We start from the raw sequence: 14556 nt of genomic DNA, 5'->3' as shown, positions 1-14556 counted from the left end.
AAGGTGGCTCTATCTAGCATACTCCAAGGTACTTGGCTGTATTTGGGTTCCTGACTTGGACAAGTTATTTGAGCCTGGAGAAAGGTGCAGGTGCAAATGACATCACAGCCAGCTTAAAAGTATCTTTTAAAATTACACTTGTTAGCCTGGTGGTCCTGGCATGCCGTTGACTCCAGCACTGGGGAGGCAGAGGCCAGGAGTTCTGAGTTCAAGGCCAGCCTGGCTTACAGAGGGAAGCTCCAGGATAGCCAAGGCTACACAGGGAGATCTTGTCTTGAAAACCCAAAAAAGGGGCTGGGGATTTAGCTCAGTGGTAGACGCTTACCTAGGAAGCGCAAGGCCCTGGGTTCGGTCCCCAGCTCCAAAAAAAAGAACCAAAAAAAAACAAAAAAAAACAAAAAACCAAAAAAACCAAAACCAACCAACCAAACAAAACCCATTTATTTGGGAGTGTATGCTGTTGTATTTGTGTTCTTTGGTATGCTGGACACAGAATCAGAAGAGGCAAGGGTCTTACCACTGAGCCACACACAGTCCTTTGTGCGATTTTAAATATCCCATCAATTGATCAAGTTGTGTATGCTATGGACTGTAGACTGTAAACCTACTTTTGCATTTTTTTTTTCTTTTTTTTTTCCGGAGCTGGGGACAGAACCCAGGGCCTTGTGCTTGCTAGGCAAGTGCTCTACCACTGAGCTAAATCCCCAACCCCCTACTTTTGCATCTTGATCCAGTTTGGGCCCCCCATCTTTCTTTGTAAAATGTAGTGACACTATGGTGAAACAAAAATATCTTTATTTTGGAAAAGCACTTTTATCACTGACCACAGCAGTGCCTTATCTAAGTATCGGGCACTTCTGGTGGTCTTTGTGCTGATTCGGCAGATAGCTGTAATTGGCCCACCATGCGTTTGCACTAATAAAGTTTTATTGGGACAGCTCTTTACTATGTGGTTCACAAAACCTTCAATATCCCCTTCTCTATGAAAGTTTGACCTCCACTCCAGTGAGATAGATGGTAAGAAAGAGTCTCTGGCCATGACTACCAAGAATGGCATCTGGTAGGAGTAACAGGTGGTTTCCATGTGGTCCGGGGGAGTTTTGGTGGAAGTGTTTGGGGCTGTACAAATCTTCCCAGAGAATGTTCTGTAGAAACAATGGAAGTCCTGGGGCACACAGGCTCGAGAGAAGTGGTCAGTGGAGCCGTGCTTGGTGGAGGATGTGTTCATCCAGATAGCGCTCGCTCTGCAGACGGAACAAGTGCTTGTCTGATTCCCCTTTATTATATGTATTTAAATCTGTTGTGGGAGGGCTCATAACACATGCTATGGTGCATGTGTGGAAGTCAGAACAGCTTGGATGGAGACCGTCCTCTCCCTCTGCCATGGAGTTCCAGGACATCAGGATAGGCTTGGCAGCACGTTTACCGATGGGGCTGTCCTGCCAGCCTGGATTCCACACTTCTCTCTCATCTCGGCAGCAGTTGCTAATAAAGCAGATGTCCCTGAAGTCTGGCTTAGAATATGGCTGGTGAGGGACTGGGGGGCAAAGCTTAGTATTACCATTCTCTAGCATGCATGGAGCCTCATTCCCAGGACCCTGTTCCTTGACTTGAGGCAACTCAACAGGGAATCTGCCTGTCTGTCATCTGTGCTCTTTGCTTCTTTCCAATGCGACTCACCGGTGGCAGGGCTAGGTTCTGGCTGGTTGATGGTTTCCCTCTGAGATGGCTGACTGCCCTGTTCCTGTCCTTCTATCTTTCCTGCTTTCCCCAGAGGTGTCCCTGTGGCCTGTGATAGGCTGAGGAGCATCTTGTCCAACCTGCAATCCAATTACCCATTATACACGAGGTGGCACTGCCGTAGAGATCTACATTTTGGGCCCTGGAACCTGTTCGTCTCCGTTTCTCTCTGGTATTTTCTTTCTCGTTGGTGCTGCTCACTCTTTGGGTCTCTTTCACAGACAAGCCCACCCTTGAAGCCCACCCTTTTGTTTTGAGACAGGGTTTCTCTGTATAGCCCTGGCTGTCCTAGAATTCACTGTATAGACTTGGCTAGCCTCAAATAGTGATCTGTCTGCCTCTGCCTCAGTGCAAGGGATTAAAGGCATGCGCCACTGCTGCCTGGGTTTTTTTTTTTTTTTTTTTTTTTTTGGTTCTTTTTTTTGGAGCTGGGGACCGAACCCAGGGCCTTGCGCTTCCTAGGTAAGCGCTCTACCACTGAGCTAAATCCCCAACCCTTTTTTTCTTTTTTAAAAAGACTGTTTTTAGACCAGGCTGAACACACAGATCCTCCCACTTCTGCCCCCAGAGTGCTGGGATTAAAAACATGGCGCCACAGACTCCACCACCTCTGCCCGACTCAAAAGATCACTTTTTTTAAAAAAAATTGTGTTTGTGCATGTGAGTGCGGTGCCCATAGAGACCAGAAGAGGGCGTAGGATCCCCTGGAAGTGGAACTACAAGGGCTTGGAGTGCCTGGATGTGGGTGCCCTGTGAAAGGGGAGTACTACCTGCTCTCAAGGGCTGATCCACCTCTTCAGGCAAGGGGGAGGTGAGTGGCTCCAGTCACAGTGCGGACGAGCCCACTCCAGCCAGGAGGTGTGGGTGCCTCCGTCCTGCGCATGCGCACTCCGTTCGGGCATAGCATTGTCTTCCCCCACTCTCTTGCCCTGTGTGGTACATGCTGCTTCCGCTTGCGCCGCCCCCTCCCAATTGGTTTCCGCGCGCGCGAAAAAGCCGGGGTCTCGTTCAGAGCTGTCCTGTCGTCTGCAACCTGCAAGATGCCAGCACGAACAGCTCCAGCCCGAGTGCCTGCACTTGCCTCCCCGGCAGGCTCGCTCCCCGACCATGTCCGCAGGCGGTAGGTACCACACAAAGTGGGGGCGAGGGGCGGGACCGATGCGGAGGCATTTATTGGGGTATCTCGGGGTGGCCCTGCGGCCGCTGACAGCCAGGGCGCGCATGCGCGGGGCAGCGTTTGGCGCGGGCTGTGCTTCCGGTCGCGCGCGCCTCTGGCTGTTGGCGCCAAAATGGGTGGGGGCCTGGTTGCTGGCAAGCCCATTGACTGGGAACTTGAGGGAGGAAGGGGATGGTCCCTTCTAGCCTTCTGGAATAGAACAAGCTTGGGGACACCTTCAGGGTTTCCCCTCTTCGGCCAGCCCGGCTCCTGGGTTGCAGGAAGTGCCCCTCTCAGGGCCTGTGGACACCCTGAAGCCCCCACCCCTCTCCAGCCTTCACTTCCGGTGCCCTGCAGATCCCGCCGCGCCCACCCGAGGGTTCCTCCGCTGGGACCCCGAAGGCCCTCGTGCAGAAGGGCTCTGCATTTCTCCGTTCGAGTCCCGCTGTCAAGTCCTAGGAGCTTTTTCTCTCATGGTGCGGTGCTGGGCCTGAGCAGCTTACAGCCCTCGTGGGTTTTTGTTTTGTTTTTATCCCAAAGGAGCTCCTGCGATCCTGGAGCTATCAGAGACTATGCCTGGAGAGAGGTGGTGCAGAGTGGGCCCTCCACTTTGGCAGTAACATAAACTGTCCCGAGATCCCAGAGCAATCGAGGAAACCTTTTAACACTGTCCAAAATGTGTATCAGAGGGAGGGAAAAATGGATGATAGTAAGATGTCTCCGCCCCCGCCCCGTTATTTTAACCCCTGTGAACCAGTTCCTTCGATTCTGCCGCCATCGAGGAAGCTTTTTACATTGTCTAGTGTTTATTCCGAGGAGTGAGATGGCAGATAAAACTCCCATTTCAGAACATATGAATTCCCCCACACTCCCGCCCGAGCAGTCAAGGAAGCTCTTCAACTTTCAATGTTGTGTCACTGGAAATGAGGGATCCTACCACTAGTACCTTCCATACCTCCACGGGGAGGTCTGTGTTCAGGGATTGGCGGGAACACCGGATCCTGCTTCCTGTTCCAGAAGGGCATCGTCCATCCGTTCAATCCTGAAAGCTTGTCCCACGTGTCACTGTGCGCTACTTAGTCATAGGTTCCCTGACTTTTGCTGCACATATTCCAACCCGATAATGAGTTTACTTTTGGTATTTCCATGGGTTAGTTTGGTGGGGTGTTGCCAGGCCGGTTGCCTTTTGAGGTTTAGGGGGATGAAGTGGGAGGAGAGCCTGAATTCCCCCTTGTCAAACACTCCCCACCCCCAGTTTGCCCCCGGGATTGGACCTGAAACTCTGTGAACGGTTTCTACCACTGAGCTATACATCTCCAGCCCTTTCACTTTTTCTTTTCTTGGAGATGGATTCTTGGTGAGTTTTCTCAGACTGGCCTAGAATTCCCCATCTCCCTGCCTGTGACTCCTCAGTGCTGGGGGTTACTGACATGTACCACCATGATGGTTTGGTTATTGAATGCTGGCTTTTTGATTATATAGACACAAACATTCACAGCCTTTGACACACCTCAACAGATTTTTTTACCTTTACAATTTACTACCAAAAAATACATACCTATTAAAGTATTTCGTTCTTTAAAGTTAGACAGTGCTGTAACCTGCCTTTCTGTCTTGTTTTTTTCCTGTTCTTTGGGGTGTGTGTGTGTGTGTGTGTGTGTGTGTGTGTGTGTGTGTGTTGTTTTCATTTCCAGGAAAGGATTCCTGTAGCCCAAGAAGGCTAGCCTTAGGCTGACTGTATAACCCAGGCTAGCCTTGATCTCTTGTATCTACTCAAGTGCTGGGATTACAGGAATATGACCCGGGTTAACTTTTGATTTAGAAAAACTTAGTTGCAAAGTATCTACAGTGTGAGATAGAGAGGTACTGACATTTGGTGGGATAGTCCAGAAGCTGACTTAGGCCTTGTTGCAGCTTCCGTCCACCCTGTTTTGTATTTAAATGGCAGTTTAAATAGAAATGTGCATAGTTCTGCTAGCTGTATAAAATACAGGATTTTTCAACATGTGGATTTTAAGTCTTAGTGTGTATGAGGGGAGGGTATGTGCTACAGCTTGAGTGGAGGTCAGGACCCCTTGCAGGAACTGACCTTTCCACAAGGTCCTGGTTATGGAACTCATGTCATCAGGCTTGGTAGCTTCCCCTCATCGGCTGAATTCTCTTGCCAGCCCCAGACTGACCGTTTCTTTGAAATACAGTAAACCCTGCATCTTTGAGGAATTCAAATCATGCTTTTTAGTGAGATGTGGCGGCCATGGCCTATAACCCCAGCCTTTGGGAGGCAGGAAGGTCGTGAGTTAGAATTCAACTAAGGCCTCATTTCAGACATTCACACCTTGCAGGTGAGGGATTTCTTTTCCTGAACAGGTGGCATCCTCTTCCCTAGGGAGGTTCCTTTGACACGGGTGTCTAACTTCTTTCCATTTTTTACAATTGAAACTTATTTTCAAGGCATGGTCTGGTCTCTATGTAGTTTGTCTGGTCTCGGTCTTGCTATTGTTCCTCTCAAGTGATGCGTGTTACGTGCCTGGCTGACTCATTTTTGTTAAACTTACATATAAATGGTGTGTGATACATATATACGTATATACACATATATACACATATATGTATACACACATGTATGCACTCTGGTATGTGTTAAGGGGAGACTTTTTAACTTTATGTGCATGTGTACCACAGCGTACGTGTGGCAGTTAGACGTTTTCATGGTGTTTGTTACACTTTCACCATGTGGATTTGGGGTCATACTGAGGTAGGTGGTCAAGGATGTGGGACACGTGCCCGTCTCCCCAAGCCATAGTTAACTACATTTATCTGTCTGCGTCTGCATGTGCATATTTAGCAGTGTATTATGGCGGTCAGAATACTTTTCCCGAGTCAGTTCTTGGGCAGTACTGGAGATGGAGCTCAGACCATCAGTCGTGGTAACAAGAAATGGAGCCATTTCATCTGACCCTATAAGTTTTATTTCATTTTGAGACAGGGTCTTACTATGTAGCCTCAGCTAGCCTGGAACTCTGGGGACCAGGCTGCCCTCGAACTCTGATATCCACCTGCCTTTGCCTCTTGGATACTAAGCTGCCACCATGGCCAGTTTAGAAAGCTGCTGCTGCCTTTTTAATTCCATTTGAACTTTTTGGAATTGGTTTCTTGCCTTCCCCCTTATGCTGAGGGAGAGGGAGAGGCAGGTATAGGTGCTGGTGAGTGCCTCTGTGCCCACATCTGTGCCTGATGCCCTAGGAGGCCAGAAGAGGGCATTGGATCCCTGGAGCTGGATTTTCACTTTCAACCTTAATTGCTTTTTTGTTTGAGACCGGTTTTCACTCCTCAGCCCCCTGCTACTCTAGCATTTGATATGTAAACTAGGCTGGCCTGGAGCTAACAACCGTTCCTCCTACCTGAGCCTCTGAGTAGGAGACTAGTAACCTTTTCTTTGAGACCACTTGCTTATAACCTTGTAACTCGCTGATTTATTAGTCTGCCTGGCCAGCAGGCGTGGAAGTCCTTTTCTACGTCTTTGAGATCCAAACTCTGGCCCTTGTGCTTCTGTGACAATCGTTTTACTGACTTCCTCCGACCTTTTTTGTTTTTGTTTTTGTTTTCTTAGGCGGTTGGGTAGCCAGGGCCGGCCTCACATACCCTGTGTAGCTTTAAGATGACATGGACTCCCAATCCTCCTGCCTCCACTTCCAGGTGCTGACATCCATGTGTTCACACTGATTACTGTGGCACTAGCGATGGAGCTGGGAGCCTTAGGTGAACGAGGCAAGCCCTCTAGTTGCTGACTTTCTCTCTTCTGTGCACTTAAGATCACTCCTCAGAAAGATGACACAGCCTGGCTTAACTCAAATAGGAAGTGTGCTGAGCTCTGTGATTTAAACTTTATTTTTGCTGTGCCGAAGTTGAACCCAGGCCTGTGTCCGTTTGCTCTATGTTGGAATGGGTAGGGAACTGGGGGATACCCCTCATTGCAGCTGACCTGGAGCACACTCTTTTTAGGACAGGTGTTTTGTTAAGTTGTACACTGTCTCTTACAGCTCTGTGAATGCCGTCTTAATCTTAGTACCCAGTCCATGTCCAGTTTTTGCTATTTTTGTCTTTCCAGAGCTGAGGACCACACCCAGGGCCTTGCGCTTGCTAGACAAATGCTCTACCACTGAGCTAAATCCCCAACCTAACTTATCTTTGTCTATTTGCGTGTCATGTGCATGCATGTGCCCGTAGAGACCACAGGTGTCAGACCCCACAGAGCTGGAGTTACATGGGGGGAGAGGGGTCTTGTTAGCTGCCCGACCCAGTGCTGAACAAAGTCCTCTGTAAGAGCAATGTGTGCTGATAACCACCAAGCCGTCTCTCTAGGGCTCCCCATCTGTTCTGGGGGGAATAGAACTCAAGGCAGATAGTTTACCACTCAATGTGCTATCTGAAAAATGGGGCTGGGGCTGACTGCTCCTTGGGGTTCTGTAGGCTGTACTCATGTTAGGAGTAGGTTAGCGCTCCATTCTGGTGGTCTCTACTCTGGGCCATCATGGCATTGAGGGGGTGGGGGTTGAGGGTGGGGGTTTTACCATCCAGGGTGCCAAATACTCAGGTACTCTGTGGAATGGGCTTTAATTTCAAGCTTGCTTGTAGAATCATCTAGGGTTGTTCTCTCTGCAGTTTGCCTAGGCGTTTTGTATGCCAGGTCTCAAGTCCCCCTTCTGTTTTAAAACAGTCTTTGTAACCCAGGCTAGCTTTGAATTCTCTATCCTCCTGCCTCAGCCTTCTGAGTGCTGCTGAATCGCCAGCATAAGCTGCCAAGCCTGGCTTAGCTTTTAGATCTTTCTCAGGTTGAGGTGACCTTCTGTGTATCTTCTTAGGGCTGGCCATGGATCTGGGGCTCTTGGACATGCCAGGCAAGTGCTGTGTCTCTCAGCCCCACCTTGGGACAAACACTGCTATTCTCTTGTACAATTCTGTAGGTCAGGAATGAGGGATGGGATGGGTAGAGAAGAAATCAAGGTTTCTTCTTGAAATGGGTAGGGAAAGTGTCCTCTCCGGGGAACTACTTAGTTTCTTGCTGTCGTGTGTGTAAATTTTTTGTTCATGGCAGTGTTTCTCTGTGTAGACCTGACTGACTATGTAGACCAGGCTGGCCTTGAACTCAGACTGCCTGCCTGTTTGCCGCTGCCTTCCAAGTGCTGGGATTAAAGGCATGCGCTACCAAGCTCTGCCCTGATTCTTTTTTGTAATTTCAGTTGTATACTTCTGGGTGATCTTGAGCTCAGTTTCCCTTCTGCAACCTTGAGTACTCTGATAGGTGTGTATTATACCTGTCATACATATGTATTCGTATGAATGCAGGTGCACTCCTCAACATGTATACAGACCTCTGGGAATGATTAATTTTTATTCTGTAGTGGTTATGTGTGACAGCAGAGGTCAAATTGTTGGCATTGGATACTCTTTCCACCTTGGGGTGGATTCTGGGGATCAAATTTAGGTTTCTAGATGTATGGTAAATTCTTTTTTTTTTTTTTTTTTTTTTTGGTTCTTTTTTTCTATTTTTCGGAGCTGGGGACCGAACCCAGGGCCTTGCGCTTCCTAGGTAAGCGCTCTACCACTGAGCTAAATCCCCAGCCCGATGTATGGTAAATTCTTAACTACTGAGTCATCTCACTGGCTATATATATGTATGTATATATATGTATATGTATGTGTGTGTATGCGTGTGTGTGTATATTTTAAATACATTTGTGTGCACAAGTGCATGCGTGTGCGCTGGCAGGCCAGAGGTCATTGTTGGTTGTCTTCCAAAATTATCTCCATTTTATTTTTTGAGATCTTTCTTTGCTGTATACACAATAAATCAATAAATCTGTAAACTCTCTCAGGGAGCCTAGAACTCCTCTTCGGTCCGATCGGCTGGCTAGCAAGCCTGGGATTGTTCGCTTCACTTGTAGCTTTTCCTATGGGTCCCAGGATCCTCACATGGACCCTTGCTGACTCATCTCGCAGCCCTCCGGACAGAACAGAACGGTGGCTTCAGACTTGTTATGTAACTGGGGGATGACCTGAAACTCGTGATGTTCCTGCCTCAGCCTCTTGAGTGTTGGAGTTGCAGGTCCCACACTGTCTGGCTAAGGCCAGACTGAGTAGTCTCTAGCGTCTGGAATGGTCTGACGGGTTGACTCCTACCCTCTCGGTCTTCCCTGCCACCATGTCCACTTTAAAGTCAGCCTCCTGGGCCAAGCCTGTGCCCCTGACCTTCCCTCCAAGGCTCTGTGCTGAGGGAGTTAAGTGATCCGCTCCTGTCGATCGCCCCTGATAATCTTCTTCCCATCTTTCACTCGAAAATGCTGGAATCTTAGTCAGATCTGCAGAGTTGCTGTTGCCAAACAAGTTAGTCACGGTCCTGGGGTCAGAGCAACAGCATCTTGTGAGGAGGGAACAACATCATTGTGCTACCCAAGACATTTGATTCATCGGATGACCTCGCCCCGTCTTCCTGGTCAGAGGCAGGGAGCTGGGTCCAGCTGGGTGGGAGAGTTGTGCCTTCAGCATGGCCCTGGTTCCATCCCCAGCAGAGAAAAGGCAGGGCTCTGGAACAGGCCCTGGTGTGCTGCCAAGTTATATTTCAGACCAGCATTTCTGGTTTAGGATGTTGAAATAACTTAACCTTTGCAGTCTCTCTAGTTCATGTCAGACAAATTTTTCCTAAAAGTATGGCTCTGATATCGTGGTCTTTCCTCTCCCATGGTTCTTTTGATGGCCTTGGAACAACACGAATGCTTCTGAGCACCTCCCACTGTTGCTGGCCCCTCTCTGGACTTACCTTTTCTGGCACTGTTAGGGCTATTTGGGGGGGGGGTGTCTTAGAAGCAGCTTCCGCCCTGGAAGGCTCCCTCTGCCTAGGTCCTCCTTCATGCTGTTGGGCTTGTTCTCCAGGGAAGAGCTCAAGTTTGTTTTGTTTTTTGTTTTGTTTTTTTTTTTTTCCTCTTGAGACAGGGTTTCTCTGTGTATCCCTGGTTGTCCTAGAACTCGCTCTGTAGACTATACTGGCCTTGAGCCCAGATCTGCCTGCCTCTGGCTCCTGAGTGCTGGGGTCAAAGGCATGCGCCACTGTGGCCCCGCTGAAGAGCTCGAGTTTTAACTGTTCATCTGTGTTAGATGTGTTAAGATTAGGTCTGTCGTGTGCGTGTACGGTGTGTATGTGGAGGGTCAGGACTGCAGGTCCTCCCCACACCCTTGGTTGCGCTTTGGTCAGGCTTGATGGGAGGTGCCTTTACCCACTGGCCCTCTCACTGGAGCCCTCCGTTGTCTTGTTTGAAATAGAGTTGAGCCATAAAATCCAGGCTGGTCTGGGACTTGCCATCCTCCTGCCTCTACCTCTTGAGTGTGGGGATTCCAGTACAGCGCTGCTGCTGTGCCTGGCTAAGTTTGCCTACTTTTTCAAGGTTTGTGCATAGTTTATCTTCCTCAGACGGAAGCTAAGCTGTGGAAGTAGTTTCGAGTGAATCGTAGCCCATTGGGCTAGCATGGGGCTGAGGGTGTTTCCAGTTCTTCACTGGAGACCTGGGCTTTGTCGTTTCGCTCACTTTGTTTGAGACGGTTGGTTTTTGTAGCATGGGCTAGCCTGTGAACTCTCCATTCTGAGTGCTAGCATTCCAGGCCTGTCCTACCACACCTGACTGAGTCTTTCTTGGAGGAATCTCGGGATCTAGAGACTGTCGAGCGGTGGTCACCGTAGCTGTGGCCCGTCGTGATTTTAAGGGACATAGCTGGGTTTGGGAGTATAACTCGGTAGTAGGCCTCTTGCTCAACACATGGTGACTTTCTGATTCCATCTGTGCTCAGGTGGGGCACAAAAGGGACAAGACAGTCACGTGGGCTGTCGTAGCAGCTGCGTTTATGCCTCTGGCTACAAATGTCTACTTCTGCAGCTGCCTTTCTTTGAGTCTTGCCTTTGGCGAAGTTACTGTAGGGTAATTTAGTGTAGGGAGATGACTGTTGCTGGGATAGCCCTCTGAGCTCCTAGAAGAGTTTTCTTTTTGTTTGGGTGCTGGGGTAGGACTCAGGGCTTTGTGTATGTTAGGCTCTGTCATACTCCAGCCTGAGCTTAAAAAAAAACAAAACACCATTCCAGAGCCGTATTTATTTTTAGTTGTTTATATGGAGCCAGGCTAACCTTAAACTCGTTATGTAGTCTAGGCTGGCCTTGTACTCTTGGATCTCTTACCTCCTAACTCCCAAGTGCTGGGCTCACGGTGTGCATTATGTGGTAATTACCTGGGTTCCTGGGTGCTGGGGTTGGAACCCAGAATGTGCATACCCAGTAAGCATTCTCAAGGCCCCAGCTGCCAAGACCTTGAGTCCCTGTGGTACTGTAGTTAGCTGTGAGTACATCTGCAGTGTGTAGGGGCATCTTTCCTAAGCGAAAAGCCCCTGAGCTGACTGCCAGGCTGGTAGGCAGGTCCTTGTCTGCTAACGTTAAGTCTCCTTACCCAGCGTGTTCCCTGGGACAACAGTGTCTAGCTCCTCACTGTGTTTGCCTCCTTTCTCAGGGTTCTAGCACGTGCGTGTAGGCACCCATGTATAGGAGCAGTGCTAGGAGGAGGAGACAGGGTCTGCCAGTAAGAGTAATTGGAGTAACCATGGTGACCCTAGTCCTGCAGCTGCCGGGAAGACGAAGACGGGATCTACCCTCTAGTTACTGAAACCTGAGAAGCCAGACTTGGGAGCTGCTGGGATGAGGCAAAGATGCAGGGGCCAGACTCCCGTAGTGCCCTGGCTTCTGACCCCTACCTAGCTGGTTAGACCTGTTCACCCTCCACTGCCCCCAGGCCCTCACACTGAGTAACAGGTGGCCCCTTCTGTGTCTTTTCCTTCTAGTCTCTCTCCCTGACCAGAGAGGTAAGGACATCTTCAATAATCTGACCAGTTTTCAGACAATTCCAATAGAATTCTGTACTTCTGAACTTAGGTACACATTCTGGAGGTTGAGATTTCCGCCTGCAGTGTTGTCACTCCCCATGTAGTGCATGGGATTCAGGGCCTTCACATTCCAGGCTGGAACTCTACTCCTGAGCTGCGTTCTTGGCTCACCAGTTCACCTCTCACTTTATGTCCAGCTCCTCCTCCTCAGGCTGTGTGGGCATGCCTGATCCCCTGTACCCGTCACTGCTCCCATTTCTTCAGTTCGTCAGTGAAAGGCGGCCAGCCATACATGGCCTTCAGGAGCCATCAGCTGGCTGATCCCGACAATGCAGCCATGACTCATGCTGACATCATGCATGCTGTGGAAGGCCTTTTAAGAGCTTACCCAGTTAGGGAAAACAGTTGTAGGTCATCCAGGTTATAGAAGGACCCTGACTGACAGCTCCCCACTTTTCTTGTATATTTTCCCTCTGCTTGGAAATGGTCTCCTGTAGTCCAAGCTAGCCTCAAACTCACATTGTACAACCCGGTGACTCTGAAGTCTCGATCCTCCTTCCTCTTCATGCTGAGTCCTGGAATTACAGGCGTGTACCACAATACCCAGGAACCCAGTGCCTCATGCATGCTAGGCAAGCAGTCTGCTGGCTGAGCCACATCTCCAGCCCTGTTATCTGAGGTATGGTCGCACTATGTAACCCAGGCTGTCAGTAGGGTGCTGGTCTGACAGTGTGAGCGGCTCTCTGATGCAGGTTTTTAAGGACATCGTGGGAAGCCATAGTAAAACATACTAGAAATTCAGGCGGGGTGGGGCATAGTTGTAGTATTAGCACTTGAGAGGTGGATGCAGGAGTAGGGGTTCAAGGCATTCTCAGACACCCAGCTGTGGGAGACTCTTCTCTCTAGAAAACAGCCAAAAGGAAAGTTGATGCTGCCGAAGAGGTGCTGTGTTTCCCCAGTACTCAAATACTACATTGATTCCCCCTCTCCTTTCTTTTTCTTGAGGATACAATTCTCATTGCGTTGCCCAAGTTGGCTGCAAAGTTACAGGCTTGAATGATCTCCTGCCTTAGCAGGAGGCTAATACTGTACCACAATTCTAACCCCCTCCCTTAATTTTTGTTTTAAAGATTCTCAGATAAATGAAGTTGCTCATTTATTTCCTTTACGCAGGCTCAAAGACTTGGAAAGAGATGGCTTAACAGAAAAGGTAACTGCTCTTCCTTCATATTCTTAGATGTGTGTGTACTTTGTATGCTTTTGCATGTGTTCACGTATGTGTGAGTACCTATGTGCATGCATGCAGAGGCCAGAGGTTGACCTCAGACAGCAGTCGCTGTGCACTTCATTTACTAATCTAGAACTCACAGGTTCTAAAACCCGTGTTTAAAGCTTAGTCTAAGAATCCTGTCTGCCTGAGCGCTGAGATTGTAGGCTGGCTACTATGTCTGCCAAGCTTTTATGCTAGCACTGGGCATCTGAACCCTCATCTTCATGCTTGCATAGCAAGTGTCCAAGCCATCTCCCTAGACCCTAGTTTAGTTTTAGGTTTGTTTTTTTTTTTCCGGAGCTGGGGACCGAACCCAGGGCCTTGAGCTCGCTAGGCAAGCGCTCTACCGCTGAGCTAAATCCCCAACCCCTTAGTTTTAGTTTTAGGGTTTTTTTTTTTGTTTGTTTGTTTGTTTTTTGTTTTTTGTTTTTTTTGGGGGGTTCTTTTTTTCGGAGCTGGGGACCGAACCCAGGGCCTTGTGCTTACCACTGAGCTAAATCCCCAACCCCTTTGTTTTTGTTTTTAAAGGCAGGGTTTTGATCCATATCTTGGGTTGAACCTGAACTTAGTACGTAGTTCAGACGGGCCTTAAATTTACAGCAGCCCCCTCTCCTAGGCTTCCTGAGTTGATCTTGGGCATCCTACACTATGCCTGGCTTGTATTTAGTTTTTAGCAGAGCCAGGGCTGCCTATCGCCCCAGCTATTGGGGCAGTTAGGCGTCTTTGTCCTGTATTTTAATTGCTAGCTTGGAAGCTTGGGGTTCCTCAGCTATGTCCTTCCCACAGGAGTGTGTGAAAGAGAAATTGAACTTACTGCATGAATTCCTGCAAACAGAAATAAAAAGCCAGCTATGCGACTTGGAAACCAAACTACATAAAGAGGAATTGTCTGAGGTAAGTCTGCTCTTTCCAAGTTTCCGGAAAGCTGTCTGCTTCCAGGTCTGAGGAAGGGCAGCAGCCCCTGTGTCCTACCTACCATGATGTCTTCCTCCTAAGTTCTCCTTTCCTGTTGTAGGAAGGCTACCTGGCTAAAGTCAAGACCCTTCTAAATAAGGATTTGTGCCTGGAGAACGGAACACTCTCTCTCACTCAGAAAGCCAACGGTTGTCCTGCCAACGGGAGTCGGCCAACCTGGAAAGCAGAAATGGCAGACTCAAACCGATCCCCAAGATCCAGGCCCAAGCCTCGGGGACCCAGGAGGAGCAAGTCGGACAGTGAGACCATGAGTAAGGACGCGAGACCTAGTGACTTACGGTTGGTTGTTTTGGGTTTTCTGGCCGTTCTTGAGACGGACACCTCTACCTGTTCGTATAGCTCAGCCTACCTTAGTCTGTCCTGCTTCTGCCCCGAGTGCTGGCATGATAGGCTGTGCTGTCTGATTGCTCTCAATAGACTGGTTTGCATCTTGGAGGCTGTGGTTCATTTGAAGAGACAGTCCTCTTGAACCATGGCATGCACCACATGTATTCTGGTT

The 14556-nt window shown here is 49.0% G+C and overlaps 1 protein-coding gene across 2 annotated transcripts in view; it reads left to right on the top strand.

The window, feature by feature from the left end:
• Positions 1–2136: 2136 nt before the first annotated feature.
• Dnmt1 (DNA methyltransferase 1) overlaps positions 2137–14556 on the top strand; it is a 46609-nt gene continuing 34189 nt past the window's right edge. Inside the window, exons 1-4 of one of the 2 annotated variants that reach the window (XM_063266223.1) lie at positions 2137–2860; positions 12986–13022; positions 13869–13976; positions 14098–14308. In XM_063266223.1, the coding sequence (XP_063122293.1) occupies positions 2622–2860; positions 12986–13022; positions 13869–13976; positions 14098–14308 (595 nt within the window). In that variant the 5' untranslated portion in view covers positions 2137–2621. The remainder of the gene's footprint in view (positions 2861–12985; positions 13023–13868; positions 13977–14097; positions 14309–14556) is intronic. The other variant, NM_053354.3, reaches the window with a different exon arrangement.

This window comes from Rattus norvegicus, chromosome 8 (genome assembly GCF_036323735.1).
Source record: "Rattus norvegicus strain BN/NHsdMcwi chromosome 8, GRCr8, whole genome shotgun sequence".
Classification (NCBI taxonomy): domain Eukaryota; kingdom Metazoa; phylum Chordata; class Mammalia; order Rodentia; family Muridae; genus Rattus; species Rattus norvegicus.
This window is presented reverse-complemented; position numbering and strand designations above follow the sequence as displayed.